We start from the raw sequence: 14,815 nt of genomic DNA, 5'->3' as shown, positions 1-14,815 counted from the left end.
AGTGGCAAGTCACTATGGCACAGGTACTTCTTCAAGACGACATAGCTCATGGCTTCCAAAACAGATCTATTTTTTTTTTACCGAAAATTACTCACTTCCACATGTGTTATGTGCTAGGATATAATCAAACCGCATTCCTAGAGCGACATCTATAATCAAATTGAAAGTGATGAGGCGTCGGCTCAGTTCAACTGCGGCGGTCACCATAACCGACCCCCTCGTCAAGTACCAGTCCCTAGTCCAAACGGGTGTCTATCTTCCCGATCCGGCCCAACACCGATTGGCTCTCCACCTGCAGAAGCTCTATAAGAGGCTCAAGGACTATGTCCCGTCGCCAGAGTACCGTTCCCGTCTTCGGCAGGTGACCAAGGCAGTCGAGGCTTCCACTCGATCTACCGTCGGCGATGACCTGGCAGCCCCAGGCCATCCGCTCCGGAGGAACCCGTTGTTTGCGCGCTTCTTTAAGCCGGATGGAGAGGCCCAAGCGAGCGCCGATGCAAAGGCGCTCACCCGTGTGCTGACGAGCCACCAAGCCGCCCTCGAGGCGGACTCGCCGCGCGGCCTGTTCCTCTCGGGCGAGGTGGGCACTGGCAAGTCTATGCTTCTGGATCTGTTGGCCGACGGGTTACCCACGCGGCTGAAGCGGCGATGGCATTTCAACACATTCATGCTGCACGCATTTTCGCGGCTAGAGCAGTACCGACGGCAGCAGGGCCTGGGCGGGGGTGCCGGTGGCGGCGATGACGCGAACAATTATTCGCTCATCTGGCTGGCCAAGGAGATGGTCGAGTCCAGTCCCATCCTGTTTCTGGACGAATTCCAACTGCCAGACCGTGCGGCAAGCAAGCTCCTCAGCAACCTCTTTATTGCCTTCTTCCAGCTTGGAGGGGTTCTGGTGGCGTCGTCCAACCGCGTGCCCGAGGAGCTTGAGCGTGCCTCTGGTATCACCTTTACGCCGCCTGCCGTCGGTGGTCTGGTCCACAGGCTCTTTGTGAGTATGGGAGCCACGAATCCAAAGAGAAGTGGCGAGCTTTTCGGTTCATCGAGCGACTTTGCTGCATTTCTCGAGGTTCTCAAAGCCAGGTGTGACTTCTTCCACATCGAGGGAGCCAAGGACTGGAGGCGGAGGGACGATGCACCCAATTTAAGTGATGCATTTTCTGCTACGCAGCATCATTTACCTACATTTGCTGGGCTTTCTGACGTCGGAGCGATAGGCGCTGTTGGTGACACATCTGCACCACCGTCCTCTACAAACCAAGAGCCTGGAAATAATAGTACCTTGCCACGCAAGTACTTCTTAAGCTCTGAAGCAGACGGTGCGAACGAAGTGCTGCTCACTTCTGAAATGGCTTCGGCAGACTGGCAACCAGCCGAGTTGTCGGTGTACGGTCGGCGCGTTGTGGTGCCCAAGCAACATGAGGGCGTCGCTCTATGGACATTCCATGATCTTGTCTCGTCTCTGGGACCAGCCGACTATATCACCTTGGCTTCAAACTATCACACTTTTATTATCGACAATGTACCGGTTCTACCAACATCCAAGAAAAATGAAGCACGGAGATTTATCACATTTCTAGACGCACTGTACGAGGCAAGATGTAAGCTCGTGGTCAGGGCTCAGGCGGGACCTGATGACATCTTTTTCCCAGACATGAGACCATCAAAATCTTCGGGTATTGCCGGTAGCAATAAGGATAATATCGGGCCGGTGGAGGATGGAGACGCAACATACTCCGAAACCGTTGCCGAAGTGTACCAGGACCAACTGGCGCCCTTCCGGCCCAACATATCTACTTACGAATCCGAAGCGCGCACTTCAAAGTACAACCCGGATCAAGACTCTGATTTTGGCCTGGATGATCCCCACAACCCCAAGACCGGATTGTTGGCACATGGCAACAAGCACTCGGTGAACTTTGCAGACGCCGGCGCCTTCACAGGAGAGGATGAACGTTTCGCCTACCGCCGGGCAGCAAGCCGGCTCTGGGAGCTCTGCAGCGCCAGGTGGCATGCGCGCGAGGAGCCTGGGTGGTGGCGGCCGCTCCCTGTAGAGGCTAGACACTGGGAGGGAAGGTCCGTGACCAAACCGATGGGCCCAAGTACTCATCTGAATCATCGAGTCCGCCTCAAGACAGATGCACATATGGGACCATCCATTGTATTGGACGAGCCAGCAGGTCTCGAGCGCTTCAGGCTCGCCGAACTGAGGAAGGGAAGCTCCGATCCAGGTAACTGATTGCTACGGAGTACAACAAGGACCGGAATCTTTTTTTTGTATTTCGCTCATCTTTACATGTCAAGAGGCGAAAAAGAAAAACAAAAATCTTACTCAATGCACTCGATAAACTTTTTGCACCCACAGCCTTTGATATTGAGTTCGGGTTTGGGTACAGGTGCAGCCGAGAGAAGGGTGCAGCAACGCCTCCCTGAATTCAGCAGGTCATTTCAGACCTGATTGGGACGGTGCATAATGGCACCACTTTCTTGGGTCGCGTTTCCACTAAGCATTTCAATATCATCACAGACACAGAACACGAAGCGAACATTGGTGGGTAGCCTTTACCACTGGAATGGTGTAATCATGGTTACCAGGCCGACATGTGTCGCAAAGAGGCCCGATCCATGTCGGACGAGGCTACTTCAAGATCGATGAGATGCGATGATACTGAGGTACCTAGATATTGTTTGGAGCCTGCTCCAACGCTCAGAAGTCTAAAGGACTTGAGTCAGCCGATATGGGGTCAATATTTTGATTTCGGCCTTGACAGATTTTATTTTAGTTTGAGTTTGCGAGAGTAAAACGTCATTGCAGGGAAATCTCTGGGCCGTACACCGAAGGTGTGTGCTTGGTCTATACCTACCTACTCAGCTACTGTGGTGCTTGCTGAACAATCTCATCCTGCCTTGATAATTCAGCTTTTGCTATTTGTGTCTTGTAGTATTGTTGAGTTGTTCGCTAGATGTTTATTGTTCAACCGCCTTTGGGGGGCAACCCACGCGGCAGCCCTGGATAATTATCACCATTCCCTTTGGTTGTCATATAAAAGGATTTTCTTGCCACTAAACAAAAGATGACAAACATGCTATTGAGATAGCTGGCTTGTTGTTTATTTTATTTTTATTTTTTTTCTTTTGTTTTTCTCCGCTATGGGCGATCACGAATTGATTCCAAGCACTAGGACGAAAGCTTACTTACCTACAGTAATAACCTCATCCCATGGACCACGACGCCGCAGCCCAAGAAGATCGCGGCCCTGCTTTTCTAGTCATCACCTGCACACTCACGTCGATCGCGACTATTTTCGTCGGCGCCAGGCTTTACACGCGAGCCGTTATCAAGAGGACCGTGTTCCACGAGGACTATGTCATAATCATAGCCACGCTACTTCTGTGGGCAGTAACGTGCACCTTCTCGATCGCTGTGCGGCACGGAGAAGGGCGGCACATCTGGACCCTCACCGCCCAGGAACGCGAGGCCGCCATCATGTGGTTCCACCTGGCGCCGGTCCCGGGGGTCATCGCGCTCGGCGTGCCCAAGATCGCCCTGGCCATGATGCTTAACAGGGTCCTGTTTGCCGGCTTCTGGGCGTCGGCGGCCTCGTGGTTCCTTTCCGTCGTGAGCACGGTGAATTTCATCGTCGCCGAGTGCCTGGTCGTGTTTCAGTGCTCGCCCATTAGAGCGGCCTGGACCCCGGACGTTGCCGACGCAAAGTGTTTTTCGGAGCGTGCGATTGTTCTATTCTGTGTATACGCAAGCGGTTAGGGAAAACACCCCCAAAAAGGATTTTTTTTTCTCTCTCGTGGCTGGATTGTACGCGTCCAAGGACTAACGTCAAATGCTTACAATAAAGTGTTTTCTGCGATTACCGACATCTACCTTGTAAGTGCTCTATATCCTAGTCTATATTCGCTATAGACGCAACTGTCCCTATCTTTTCTTATTTTTCCCCCCTTTGTTTGCGGGGAAGAAGTTTGAATGAAGAAAATTTCCACGGGAATGAAACTTACTGATAAGGAATCGACAGGCATTGTGGCCGGCACTTATTATCTTCAAGCTTGATATGAATAAAGCAAAGTCGATTGCACTAAGCAGTGTACTTGGCCTTGGGGTTTTGTGAGTAAAGAGGCTCCAGACAGCCAAACTCTATAACTTGCTTGTCCCAAGCTTGTTGACATGCTCACAATATATTTCAAATAACAGTGCATCCGCCGTCGCTGTGTACAAGGCGACTTTTATGCCAGCGTTAGAGAGCAATGACGTTACCTGTATGAGAAACGTACTGCATTTTACCGTCTTCTCAGCCCCCTTGAGGAAGTATGAAGTTTGACTTACAGGAACGCCCCGTTGTCTAGACGATAGTATAGACCTTATGTTGTGGACACTGTAAGCCTCACACACCCTCAGGCTATTCATGGGACCAGAACAACAATATGAATTCTTGAGCTGATTCCTACATCACAGTGCCGAGGCGGTGGTGATTCTCATCGCATCCTCCGTTCCGATGCTGACGCCGATATACACCAAAGTGGCACGACGGATGAGAGGAGGTAGGTCTCGAGACCGAGGCCGTGAGGGCGACTCCGCTGCCGAGTACTTACAGCGCCTGGCGCAAGGACGACTACTCCAGCTCAGGAATATGGACCCGGAAGCTGCCATAGGTCACAGTCCGTCTTTTAACCGTCGGCAATTCAATCCACTGTTGATTCCCTTGAGGGATGGGGACGTTCACAGGGATAATAGAATCGGGGGTTCGATAGGTGCTGTTATTGATAGAGACGCTTCTGGGCCCCCTGGTCCGTCGAAAGAGAAAGGTGATAGATTAAATGAATCCATGGCATTAGCATGATCCATAGTCGGAGCCCGAGCATTGCTTCGTTGTGGCTAGAAGATGGCTGGGTCTCTTTTGAGTGATGGGGATTGGTCTATCAACGTAGACGCTTCCGCCCAATCTAGGAAGCCACAAATATCTGTGACACGTGTTTGATTATTTTTTATTCAGTGCTCCGATAATATTTTGTGATGGTCGGTACCTGGACTTCATCTCCAGGAGAGGGTGGGTGCATGAACCAATGATGATCAAAGGTTTTGATAAACCGCAAAAAGTTGAGCAACCCAGAAATCCTACCTTATATATTGCATCCGGTGTATTACAGAACAGGGCGGCGGAGGGAGACACCCCGCGGACACTGTCACATTTGATTTTGGGCAGCCCTGATTCATAATCCAGAAATGTCATCAATGGCATTGATGCATTCTTTTTTCACACATAGCCTGCAGCACGTCTCGTCTTATCAAGACATGAACCGTGAAATCAAACATGAGTATGCCAGGCTTCAAAGCTTCCCGGCCCTCGAAACGCACGATTGCCTTGCTGATGGCCGCCATCATTGGATACCATGCACTGCACCGATACCAGCCAACGACTGAAGGCCTGCCAAGGTCCAATACAAGACAGCAGGCGAACCAGCCTGGGCCTCTCGAGATGCAACAGCTCAATTTGACGGAGCAGGAATGCAGGACTCACTTCCCTGGACTGGCGCAATCCATCGACGACATTGTGGCACAGGGTCCCTTTGAGGTCCGGGACACGGGCGATGCCGGGCCGCTCCAGGGGAGGATCAAGGATGGAAAGGTGCGATTGCCTCAGGAATTTTGAATGATTTTCCTTGGTCCATTCCATCACGCTGACCAGGAAATAGCTGTACATCATCAACGCGCAGAGGAGGTCGGATTTGTCTGCAGAAATGCTCAACGTGCGTCATGCCGAAAATCCCGTACATTAAGGTCCATGGAAATCATGTTTCTCCTGGGCGATTGTTGTGCAACATGGACTGAGGCGAGAGCTGTTTTTGAGGAGGAAAAAAACAAACCACAGTCCAGAACCGGCTCCCTCCACCAACTCCACCGCGCCATCGTCACATCCCCCGAGCCGATCCCAGACACGGTATTCTCCCTCAACTTCCAAGACTCGCCCCTGAGCAGCGGCTCCAGCATGGGCTACAGCCGACCGGCAGACCCGCGGCTGCGCGGCGATGACCATAACCAGAACCGCCGCACGTTCCTGATGCCGCACTTTTCCTTCTGGGCCTGGCCGATCCGCCACGTGCCGGGCGGGACGTTTGACGAGGCGGCGGCGGCCATCGACGAGGTCGAGGCGGGTTATCACGAGGGTGATGGTGGTGGTGGTGGTGGTGGCAACTGGACAAACAAGACGGCCCGTGCCGTGTGGCGCGGGACGGTGCGGTTCGAGAGCGCACTGCAGCCCGGCCTGCGCAGGAACCTGGTGCAGGTTGCGGCCCGGGCCGCCGCCGCCGGCGAGTCATGGGCCGACGTGCTCCCGCTCAACGAGTCTACCGCCATCGCCATCCAGGATTTTTGCCGGTACCGGTACGTGCTGCACACCGAAGGGGTAGCCTACAGCGGGCGGTTTCATTTCCTCCAGATGTGCCGCAGCGTGGTGCTGTCTCCGCCCTTATTGTGGATGCAGCACACGTCGCACCTGCTGAGGCCCGTCTTCTCCGCGTCGCTGCTAGGGAGGCCACGGCCGGCGGGCGCGTCCGGGGCGCGGGCTTCCAGGTCATGGCCTGTTTCGTTCTCGGCTGACGAGGCCAACATTGTGTTTGTGGCACATGACTGGTCGGACCTCCCAGAAACGGTGGCATGGCTCGAGGCGCATCCACGTGTAGCGGAGAGGATCGCCAGCAGACAGCGGGAGTTTCTCGTAGGGGGTGGGTACTTTAGCCCGGCTGCCGAAGTGTGCTATTGGAGATCCCTCATCAGAGGCTGGAGCAAGGTAGCACATGTTGACCCCGACGTCTGGGGAACAAGACTAGGTATCCGTTTTGAGGTGTTTAGTCTCAAAGGAGAACTGTGACATGGAATCACACGCTTCATGGCAGTAGCTAGCATGTGCGGCAATCTTGTGAACAAACCATCGAGTATAAATCGGTTCGTATGTAAATGGCTAAGTACCTAGTTAGTCAGTAAAGTAACATGATACAGACCGTAGCCAACAAGATTAGAGATAAATGGTCCTCCCAGTCAATGCAAGACCGTCCATATGATAAGCCAAGACTCCCGAACGCCATAGCATCTAATGCCGATTCCTGAAACGCCCTTTAAAATGTAGACATGGCGGAGAAAATATTAAAGGCTGGTAACTCCGGGGGTCCATGCCTCCCCGATTCGTCTCATGTCGGCCGCGAATCGGCGACTTGTTATCTTTTTCCCACCATGCCCTCCAGGAGGAGAATGTTCATCAGGTTCATAGAATGGGTTCTGAAGTAGCCGAATGTAGGCAGTTTGCATGGCACGAAAGACCTGGATGGGAGGCACAGCCAACTATGCATCAGTATATCTGTCCTCCAACCAAGCAGCTCCAAAACCACAGATGAACAAAAAAATCCGCCAGGGAATATGTTTTGCACGAGAAACAAACTCACAGGTTTCATCTCGCCATCCCTCAGCCCAACCGCGGCAGCGGCAGCCTTGGCCGCAGCGCCGGATTTCCCGTCGCCAGCCGTGGTGCCGGCACCACCCGCCCCGAGACCGCCAACGACGCTGGCGTCTATGCGGCGGCCGCGCATGTCGACGACCACGATGAAGCGCACGCCCGTGTTGGTCTCGAAGCCATACGCGGCCAGGCGCTCGTCCACGGCATGCAGTAGACCAAAGTCGCCGCTCAGGCCCGTCCCGCCGGCCGTGTGATGGCGGGCGCGCAGGTCAAAGACGTCGAGCGTCGACGAAAGCAGGAGACTGAATTGCAGCGGCGTGCGGGCCGGCGTCAGGGTGTTTGTCGTCGGGTCATGGGAGGGGAATATGGAAATGTGAAGCGGGTTGTTCTGTGCAGCCATTTGTTTGTCTGTCAGCCGTGACTTTAACGATGAGGGGCGCGCATTGTGGCTGGATGAGACCTTATGCTCAAGGGGAGATCAGTACATTTCTGCCTATGACGCCGAGGCATGCTATTGAGGGGATTGATGTGGCCATGGTGTCGACTGCAGTATTGTTCTGGTTAGGAAGTTGTTCAGAGTCTCATGGCTCACGCTATCGTGGGGCGTGCTATGTCGGGCCTTCAAGACACTTGGTCGAGCATCAATGTGAGCAAAAAGTAAAAATTAAAGGTACCTTCAAGTGTCGTCGGTGTTTGTCATAATTCATTAATCAGATAAACTGAAGCAAGGTCCATAAGCAGTAAAGCTTGTCAAGAGAGTTTACCAGTTACTTACTCCACCTTATTGAGCTTTGTACTGTACGTAGAAAGGTGGATGGGATGGTCAGATCCCTCCTCCCCTGACTGACTAGGTACTCAGAGTGGTGGGGATCGGCATACCCTGGAGCTCGATGATGTGGGGGATGTCGCGCGCTTGATTTTTCGTCCGAGAGTGCTGTCCATGTCAATCAGAATCATACTACAGAGGTAAAGTACGCATACCTGACACCTGTAGGAGGAGACCAGCTCTAGACATGAAGTCAATTAAGCAATAACATGCTACTAAAATCTTGGGTGACATTGAAATAAAACCCAACTGCACCCAGTTCAGATCGAATCAATTAAAATAGCCACTACGGTGCAACGGAAAAGCTCATAAATTCTTCATTCCTACAAGTACCAGTCATCTCCGACCAGGTAGGTACCTTGTACCTGCCCAAGAAAAAAAAAAAAAAAAAAAAAAAAAACATGTCCCCACTTTTACAGCAGTTCAGCCATTCAATTAATGTCCCCTGCAAACGCCGCGTCGAGGTTGTTTTTACTGCCAAAAACGCGAACAACGACGGCAGCGGGTTGTTTTGTTAAAAATTTTCTTCAAAATTCAAAACTCCCTTTTTGCAGGTCAAACTCGCATCCGACCTGTTCAATTGCTCATCGTCTTGATCGCAAATTTTTCAGAGCGGTGAAATCAAAATCCTGCGATTTTTTATTTAAATTTAAATTTAAATCGCACACCCAGCTCTTCCCTCTTGGACGCGTTCTTTAACAAGCGCGCGTTTCTATCTTGAGCTTAAATCGGCCCCCCGACCACCAAAGGGGAAAAAGTGCCGTGGACGGGATATCACCAACCACCAAAGTCCCCAAAAGAGATAAAAAAAAAAAGGTCATCAAATGCCTTCCCCGGCAGCATCGCGCGGTCGTGGCCGTCCCCGTAAGAGCGACGCTGGCGCCGAGGCTGACTCTGTCGGCGCCGCGCTCGACAGCACTCCCAAGTCGCGTGGTCGCCCTTCCACCCGCGCCCCAGGCGAGGCTGACGCAAAGGTCACCAAGTCCGGCGGCACTGGACGCCGCGGCAGGCCACCCAAGGACGCCAACGCACCCCCAAAGCCCCCCGGACCAAAGAAGGAGCCGTCTGGTCGCCCCAGGGGCCGCCCTCGGCTGTATGCGCCCGGCGAGTCCCCCACCGCGCTCAAGATCGCCGCCAAGCGCGCTGCCGCTAAGAAGGACGGCCGGGGCAGGCCACGTAAGAACGCCGGCCTCGCAGAGGTCAAGAAGGCCGACAATGGCGAAGGCGAGGACGAGGACGATGAGGAGGATGCCGATGCCGACGCTAATGGCGAGAACGAGGATGATATTGATGAGGGTAAGTCGCTTCCGAGTTGAGGGTGTTTGTTGTTCTCGGTGATAATGCACAAAAGCATCCCGACTGGCCCTTCTCATAGTTCCCTATTCATCCTTCCTCCCGTTCCCGTTTTGTTGGTCAGTTCGATTTTTTTGTTGAGGAGATGCTGAGACTTGGACATTCGCTCGACGCGTTCAGAACAGAGCTAATCATGCCACTTGTACCCTTTGCTCGCATGTGCAGAAGCTTTGAAGGAGGCCATCGATTCACTCCTCGATGACAACTACTGATGCCAAAAAAAAACAACAACAAAAAAGGCAGTGGATATGAGCACGAGGGAACGTTTGCGTAAACCATGCTCGTCAACGGCCACAAAAGGCGTCCCCGTACCTTTTTCTTTAACATCAGTCTTTTGGCAAGTTTTGACTCTTCTGGCCCCAACATTTGTCTACCTTCTCAATCTTTCGCACGCGGTTTAGGATGCTTCTTGTTCTTCCAAATATTTGATTTCTGCTTTTGTTACTTTCTGTTTGATGCGGCATTCGGCAATGGGAAGATTACTGGGGAGCTGGCAGGCGCAATGGCTTGGGATTCTTTTATTCTAGTTTATCCGAGAGAGGCACAGGTTACAATGGCTAGCATAAAAAATCGGCCACAGACCAATATGAGGCATTACGTGTCTAGCTGCAGAACAAGAGGTGATATCCGATGTGCAACCTCCATCCCTTCACGGACGAGAGAGCCGGACATGAATGCAGAACACCGGATGTGTTTCTTCATTTTTTTTTTTTTTTTTTCATTCCTTTTTCCATTCCTCAAACTCCTGCAGGAGGTGTGACTTGAGTTGACTAAAAGATGGAAATGGCTTTTGACACCTCCAGCATGCCAACGGCAGTTTCATGAATTCGTGGCCACCGTGGCGCCGCGGGTCCGTCTTTGCCAGGGGGAAGTCCTCCAGTCTGACCAGGAACCCAGTGTTGAACGACAAGTAGTGGTGCCCTTTCTTCATGTTGCCTCCCACGTTGTCGGGAGACATGAAGTGGATATGCAAGTGGTTCATGCTCGGGGTGGCGTGCACTCCGACCTTGATGCCCTTCTCCCAATCCCTCCCCTCGGGCAACTCCTCCACGCTGTCGGGGTCAAGCAGCGCCTTTGTGCGTTCTGCCTCAGTGGCGCTTTCCTCGCCGTACATGCGCCGCAGCTCGCTGGCCACGATGCGCTTGAGCACGACGGCCTCCTCGCGCACCTTTGCCAGGAACTCGGCGTTGGTGCTGAGCGCCTCGACGGGGTGCAGCTTACTGACCGCCTCGGACCGAGGGAGGAGCAGCAGGTGCACCGACGACTTTGGGTAGATGTCCCTGATGGCGACAAAGTCGTCGTTGTAGTAGATGACGTTACGGAACGGTGGGAACGCGTCCGGGTCCTCGATGTACATGCCCAGCGCATCCCTGCCCCGGTACTTTTGCCGCAGCCGCTCCATGGTCTGGATCTTGTCGTCCGTCGTCGGGCCTGGTATCGCCTGCTTTTGCCGCTTGGGCTGCTCTTCCTCGCGGGCCTGGTCTGCTCGGGGAGGTGAGCATGTCAGAGTTTTTGTTGGGATTCAGGGTGGGAAAAAGAAGGCATAGTATTCCAACGACGACCACAATCCCCGTTTACTTTGTCGGCGCCAGGGTTTTTTTCAGATCAACTTACCCAAAATCTCTTGCGCCCGCTGCTGGCGCCTCCTCTTGAGATCGGGTCGATTCCACGGTTCCACCATCGTCGCTTGATTATTTCCGAGGTTGGCTGCGCAAAAGATCAATTAGGGTGGTTTTTTTCTTCTTCTTTTTTTCTTGGGTGAGGCTATCCGCCAGAAATGAGGTGAGAATATTGAACTAGGAGTGAGTCGTGTAAGCAGCGGACGTTGATTACATGTCAGGTTTTGAGCATCGACTATTAATCTAATAGAATTGATTCTTGGTGTGTTCAAAATTGGACGCCTTGCTCTCTTTTTGTTCATTTGTTTGTGATTTGACGGGTTCCATCCATTCCCAGGGACGATGGCAGAGGCTACGTTGGACGGGTGACGTTGCTACCTGCATGCTTGCCTCAATGGAATGAGAGCTTTGAATGGGTTGTTTGCGGTTGTTGCCTGAAGCGGCAAGTCACCACCAAGTCACTCACTCCTTGCACCTCATCTAATTAGGGTAACATTCTTTTTTACTCGGTATCAACAATACACACCTACAGTACCTACCAAATCATCGCCCACGCCAACATGCGCATCGCCCTATAGTGCTACTGTACTATGTAGTGGATGCCTGTTGCATTCTGGAAGCGGGATGCTACGGCATTTTTCACACAGGCACAGTAATGAAAAAAAAAAATAGAAGCACGAATCGCGTAAGCTTCCCCTTGGAGCCCCCACCTGAGTTTGTCATAAGACTAGCTTGCCTAGGTACGACGTAGGTAATCTTTTTGTTTGCCAATAAATGCATCATCTTTAGTTCATGAATCACATGCCAGAGACTGAGAATGCTACCTCTAGCTTGTAGGACCTCGACCTTCCCCCGAATAAGCAAGCTATCAAAGGTACACATGGTCATGTACCTTCGATCTTACCCCAGATCTTCCCAAGCCCCAGGATATGCACTCCAATCGGTGTACGTATAGGCCAAAACACCCCGAAGAAGTAATTCAAACCCCTTGGGAACCTTTGACCAGAGTCAGTGAACTAGGATATAGCTCTGCGTTAATACTGTGCCATTACGACGCTAGTCTAGTTTTCGAAGCCTGACAAGCATTTCATTGCACGTCCAAGGTACGGCACCTTACACACCCCTGGTGCTTCAAAACTCATAGGCCTCAAAGAGACGAGCGCATACGTAGCAATAGAGGGACAAATCAGCAGGTTCAGAAACAAAAGATAATCGATGAATGAAAGCAACGTGTTTGAGCTAAACAGGCGTGTCAAGACCACTCTGACAAACTCAAACCGCCCTTGGATTATCCCTAGCAAAATTTACCCGTCCGCTCCTTTGATTTTTTGTTGCCCCCCTTTGAAAAAGCGCAATTCCCAGCACAAAATGAACGCCAAAAACACAAACACATTCCAAGGTATAAACACTAAGTATGGCGACAATTACCCCATTGAACACAACAAGAAAAAAAAAAAAAACGATTAGAACGAGTTTGGTAAGCATGATTGGATAAAAGGATAGAGAGAAAAAGGACCTATACCGCTCCGTGATGTTGTAGAGATAGCATTACGGTAGCGATAAGTCAAGAAGACGAATACAAGGGGTGGAATATGCAGAGCGGAGAATGGTATGAGCTCGCTTGTCGCTCAGGCGTATTTGCTAGGTCTTCCACGTCTCCGCTTGTTCGGCGGAGGTTGATCGTCTCTGACGACCGCAGTTGGCTCCCCCTTAATAGCCGCCGTACTGGTTGTCTCGATAGGAGGCGCAGGATAGCCGCCGGTGACGGTTTGCGGCGAGTCGTGACCGTCCGGCTGTCCCGAAGGCAACGGTGGGTATGGTGACGAGTAATCGGTCTTCCCATTGGACTGTTCATGATCGACGGCCTGTTGATCCTGTTGGTGTTCCGGCTGTTGTTGGTGTTGATTTTCTTCATCCGTCATTCCCGGGGGAGGCTTTGGACACCAGTCTGGGATCTCATCATACATGGCGGCGGCGACGCGCCAATCCCCTAGCCTCATGAGCTCGTGCAGCTTCTGTTGTAGGAATTGAACACCATCCTCGTAGCATCTCTGGTTAGGATAGTACGCTGGATCTGCAATGTTATACTCGGTAACCATGGCCATGCGCTCCTCTTGCGGCTGCTCGTTGGTTCCCACACTCGGCATCCGGGAGGCGACCCAGCGCGCAAATTCGTAGATCTGGTTAGGCAGCATGTGTGACTTGTAGTGCGCTTGCAATTGGAACACGCGCATCATTGCCCACACGGGTCCCGAGATGGTATCTTCGAGGATGCGCCATGCGGTTGTGAACCTCGCGCTGCAGATAAGGGCCATGACGGTACCGTCTGGTGGGAAAGTGGCCACGTTGAATTGTTGCGTGAGCTCGGAGAAGCAGTTTGTGGCCGTCGCGATAGCCTCGGTTTGCGCCAGCCACAGGTCGAGGTCGTCGGGACCCGACAGTAACACTCTCTCGGCCTCATACCTAAAGCGTGGTTTTGATGCCGAGTTGGGTGCAACAGCGTTGTTGCCGTTGTGATGTTGTGTTTGCTGGTGCTGTTGTGCTTGCTGCTGCGACTGATGAAGCTGCGCATGCGCCGCAGCCGATGCGGCCGCTATGACCGCGGCTGCGGATGACGAATCGCTCGTAGCATCAGTTGCGACAGTATTATTGTTGGTGGAGGTGGAGGTGGAGTTGTTGTTGTTGTTGTTATGATGATGGTTAACTACCGCGTCGGACGCGCCTCTTGTGGCACCACTAAGATTGTCATCATCGGCTTCGCCGTCGGCATCGTGATTCGGAGAGGTCGCATCGTCATCGGACTGGAGACTCTCCCTAAGAGCCTCTATGGGATCGCGCTCGTAGGTCGGGGTTGCAGTGGCCGGCGACTTCAGAGGCGTGGGCAGCGTAAGGCCGTGGGTAGGCATCGGGAAAACCCCGCCGGCGAGTGGAATCCTCAAGTTTTAAAATGGCGTTTTGACACAATTGAACGAGTTCCAGGTCGAGATCCTGGAGCTCCAGTCCCCATTGATTTTTGGTGGGTCGGAATTTGACAGAAATAGCAGTAAAACTGCTGCTCGACCTTGGAAAATACTGACAAAGAAAATAATTCAAGGTGGGTTGCTGCTGGAGCCTTTCTTTTTTTTGCGGGAAAACAAGGCGCGAAAATGGAGTCGGGGGTCCAGGTAGGGAAAGGTAGGTAGGTATGTGTAGTGTAGGTTCAGTGTTTGGCCGATTGATTTGATTTTTTGGTGTCACTTTGTTGGATTGTCGCTAAGCTGGTACCAAGCACCGTAGACTTTTTTTTTTTTTTTTTTTTTTTTTTTTTTTTTTTTTTTGCGCGCGGTCCCAGGCGAACGTAAGCGGTAAGATGTTTGGTTATCGAGACAGACGCGCCTCAAAGCTTCGCGTGGGGTGTGTGCGCAGTAGCCCTTTCAATCTTAATTCTGTTTCTTTTCTTTTCTTTTCTTTTTCTTTTATTGTGTTATTTATTTATTTTGAATTTATTTTCCCTCTCTTTGTTTTATCCCCCCTTGCACAGTCTTCCCTTCCCTTAATCCTAATTCGCGATGGCGTTGCTG

General features: G+C 52.1%; 7 protein-coding genes across 7 annotated transcripts; 3 read left to right on the top strand and 4 right to left on the bottom strand.

Annotated features, from left to right (window-relative positions):
• Positions 1-169: 169 nt before the first annotated feature.
• Positions 170-2,239, top strand: PgNI_03309 (uncharacterized protein; the record flags this gene model as incomplete). The annotated part of the gene is made up of 1 exon (XM_031123364.1): positions 170-2,239. One exon carries the CDS (start codon positions 170-172, stop codon positions 2,237-2,239), a length of 2,070 nt encoding a protein of 689 aa, XP_030985145.1.
• A 981-nt stretch (positions 2,240-3,220) lies between these two features.
• PgNI_03307 (uncharacterized protein) lies at positions 3,221-6,878 on the top strand (the record flags this gene model as incomplete). The annotated part of the gene is made up of 9 exons (XM_031123362.1): positions 3,221-3,761; positions 3,855-3,883; positions 4,029-4,117; positions 4,205-4,269; positions 4,357-4,387; positions 4,466-4,668; positions 5,335-5,636; positions 5,704-5,757; positions 5,880-6,878. 9 exons carry the CDS (start codon positions 3,221-3,223, stop codon positions 6,876-6,878), a joined length of 2,313 nt encoding a protein of 770 aa, XP_030985139.1.
• Positions 3,877-4,386, bottom strand: PgNI_03308 (uncharacterized protein; the record flags this gene model as incomplete). The annotated part of the gene is made up of 3 exons (XM_031123363.1): positions 4,337-4,386; positions 4,186-4,233; positions 3,877-4,106 (listed from the first exon to the last, which is right to left on the bottom strand). Exon 3 carries the CDS (start codon positions 4,030-4,032, stop codon positions 3,877-3,879), a length of 156 nt encoding a protein of 51 aa, XP_030985146.1. The 5' UTR covers positions 4,033-4,106; positions 4,186-4,233; positions 4,337-4,386.
• Positions 6,177-8,305, bottom strand: PgNI_03306 (uncharacterized protein). Its single transcript, XM_031123361.1, has 4 exons — positions 8,233-8,305; positions 7,943-8,131; positions 7,447-7,845; positions 6,177-7,324 (listed from the first exon to the last, which is right to left on the bottom strand). The coding sequence occupies exons 2-4, from the start codon at positions 7,991-7,993 to the stop codon at positions 7,151-7,153; spliced, it is 624 nt and encodes a 207-aa protein (XP_030985140.1). The 5' UTR covers positions 7,994-8,131; positions 8,233-8,305; the 3' UTR covers positions 6,177-7,150.
• A 474-nt stretch (positions 8,306-8,779) lies between these two features.
• PgNI_03305 (uncharacterized protein) lies at positions 8,780-10,389 on the top strand. Its single transcript, XM_031123360.1, has 2 exons — positions 8,780-9,579; positions 9,802-10,389. The coding sequence occupies exons 1-2, from the start codon at positions 9,108-9,110 to the stop codon at positions 9,846-9,848; spliced, it is 519 nt and encodes a 172-aa protein (XP_030985137.1). The 5' UTR covers positions 8,780-9,107; the 3' UTR covers positions 9,849-10,389.
• On the bottom strand, positions 10,278-11,406 carry PgNI_03304 (uncharacterized protein). The gene is made up of 2 exons (XM_031123359.1): positions 11,251-11,406; positions 10,278-11,118 (listed from the first exon to the last, which is right to left on the bottom strand). The coding sequence occupies exons 1-2, from the start codon at positions 11,315-11,317 to the stop codon at positions 10,355-10,357; spliced, it is 831 nt and encodes a 276-aa protein (XP_030985138.1). The 5' UTR covers positions 11,318-11,406; the 3' UTR covers positions 10,278-10,354.
• A 1,477-nt stretch (positions 11,407-12,883) lies between these two features.
• Positions 12,884-14,161, bottom strand: PgNI_03303 (uncharacterized protein; the record flags this gene model as incomplete). The annotated part of the gene is made up of 1 exon (XM_031123358.1): positions 12,884-14,161. The coding sequence occupies one exon, from the start codon at positions 14,159-14,161 to the stop codon at positions 12,884-12,886; it is 1,278 nt and encodes a 425-aa protein (XP_030985143.1).
• Positions 14,162-14,815: the final 654 nt, after the last annotated feature.

Source organism: Pyricularia grisea (genome assembly GCF_004355905.1).
Source record: "Pyricularia grisea strain NI907 chromosome Unknown Pyricularia_grisea_NI907_Scaffold_2, whole genome shotgun sequence".
In the NCBI taxonomy this organism is placed as follows: Eukaryota; Fungi; Ascomycota; class Sordariomycetes; order Magnaporthales; family Pyriculariaceae; genus Pyricularia; species Pyricularia grisea.
Note: the sequence above shows the minus strand (reverse complement) of the source record. Positions and strands in the feature narration are given on the sequence as shown.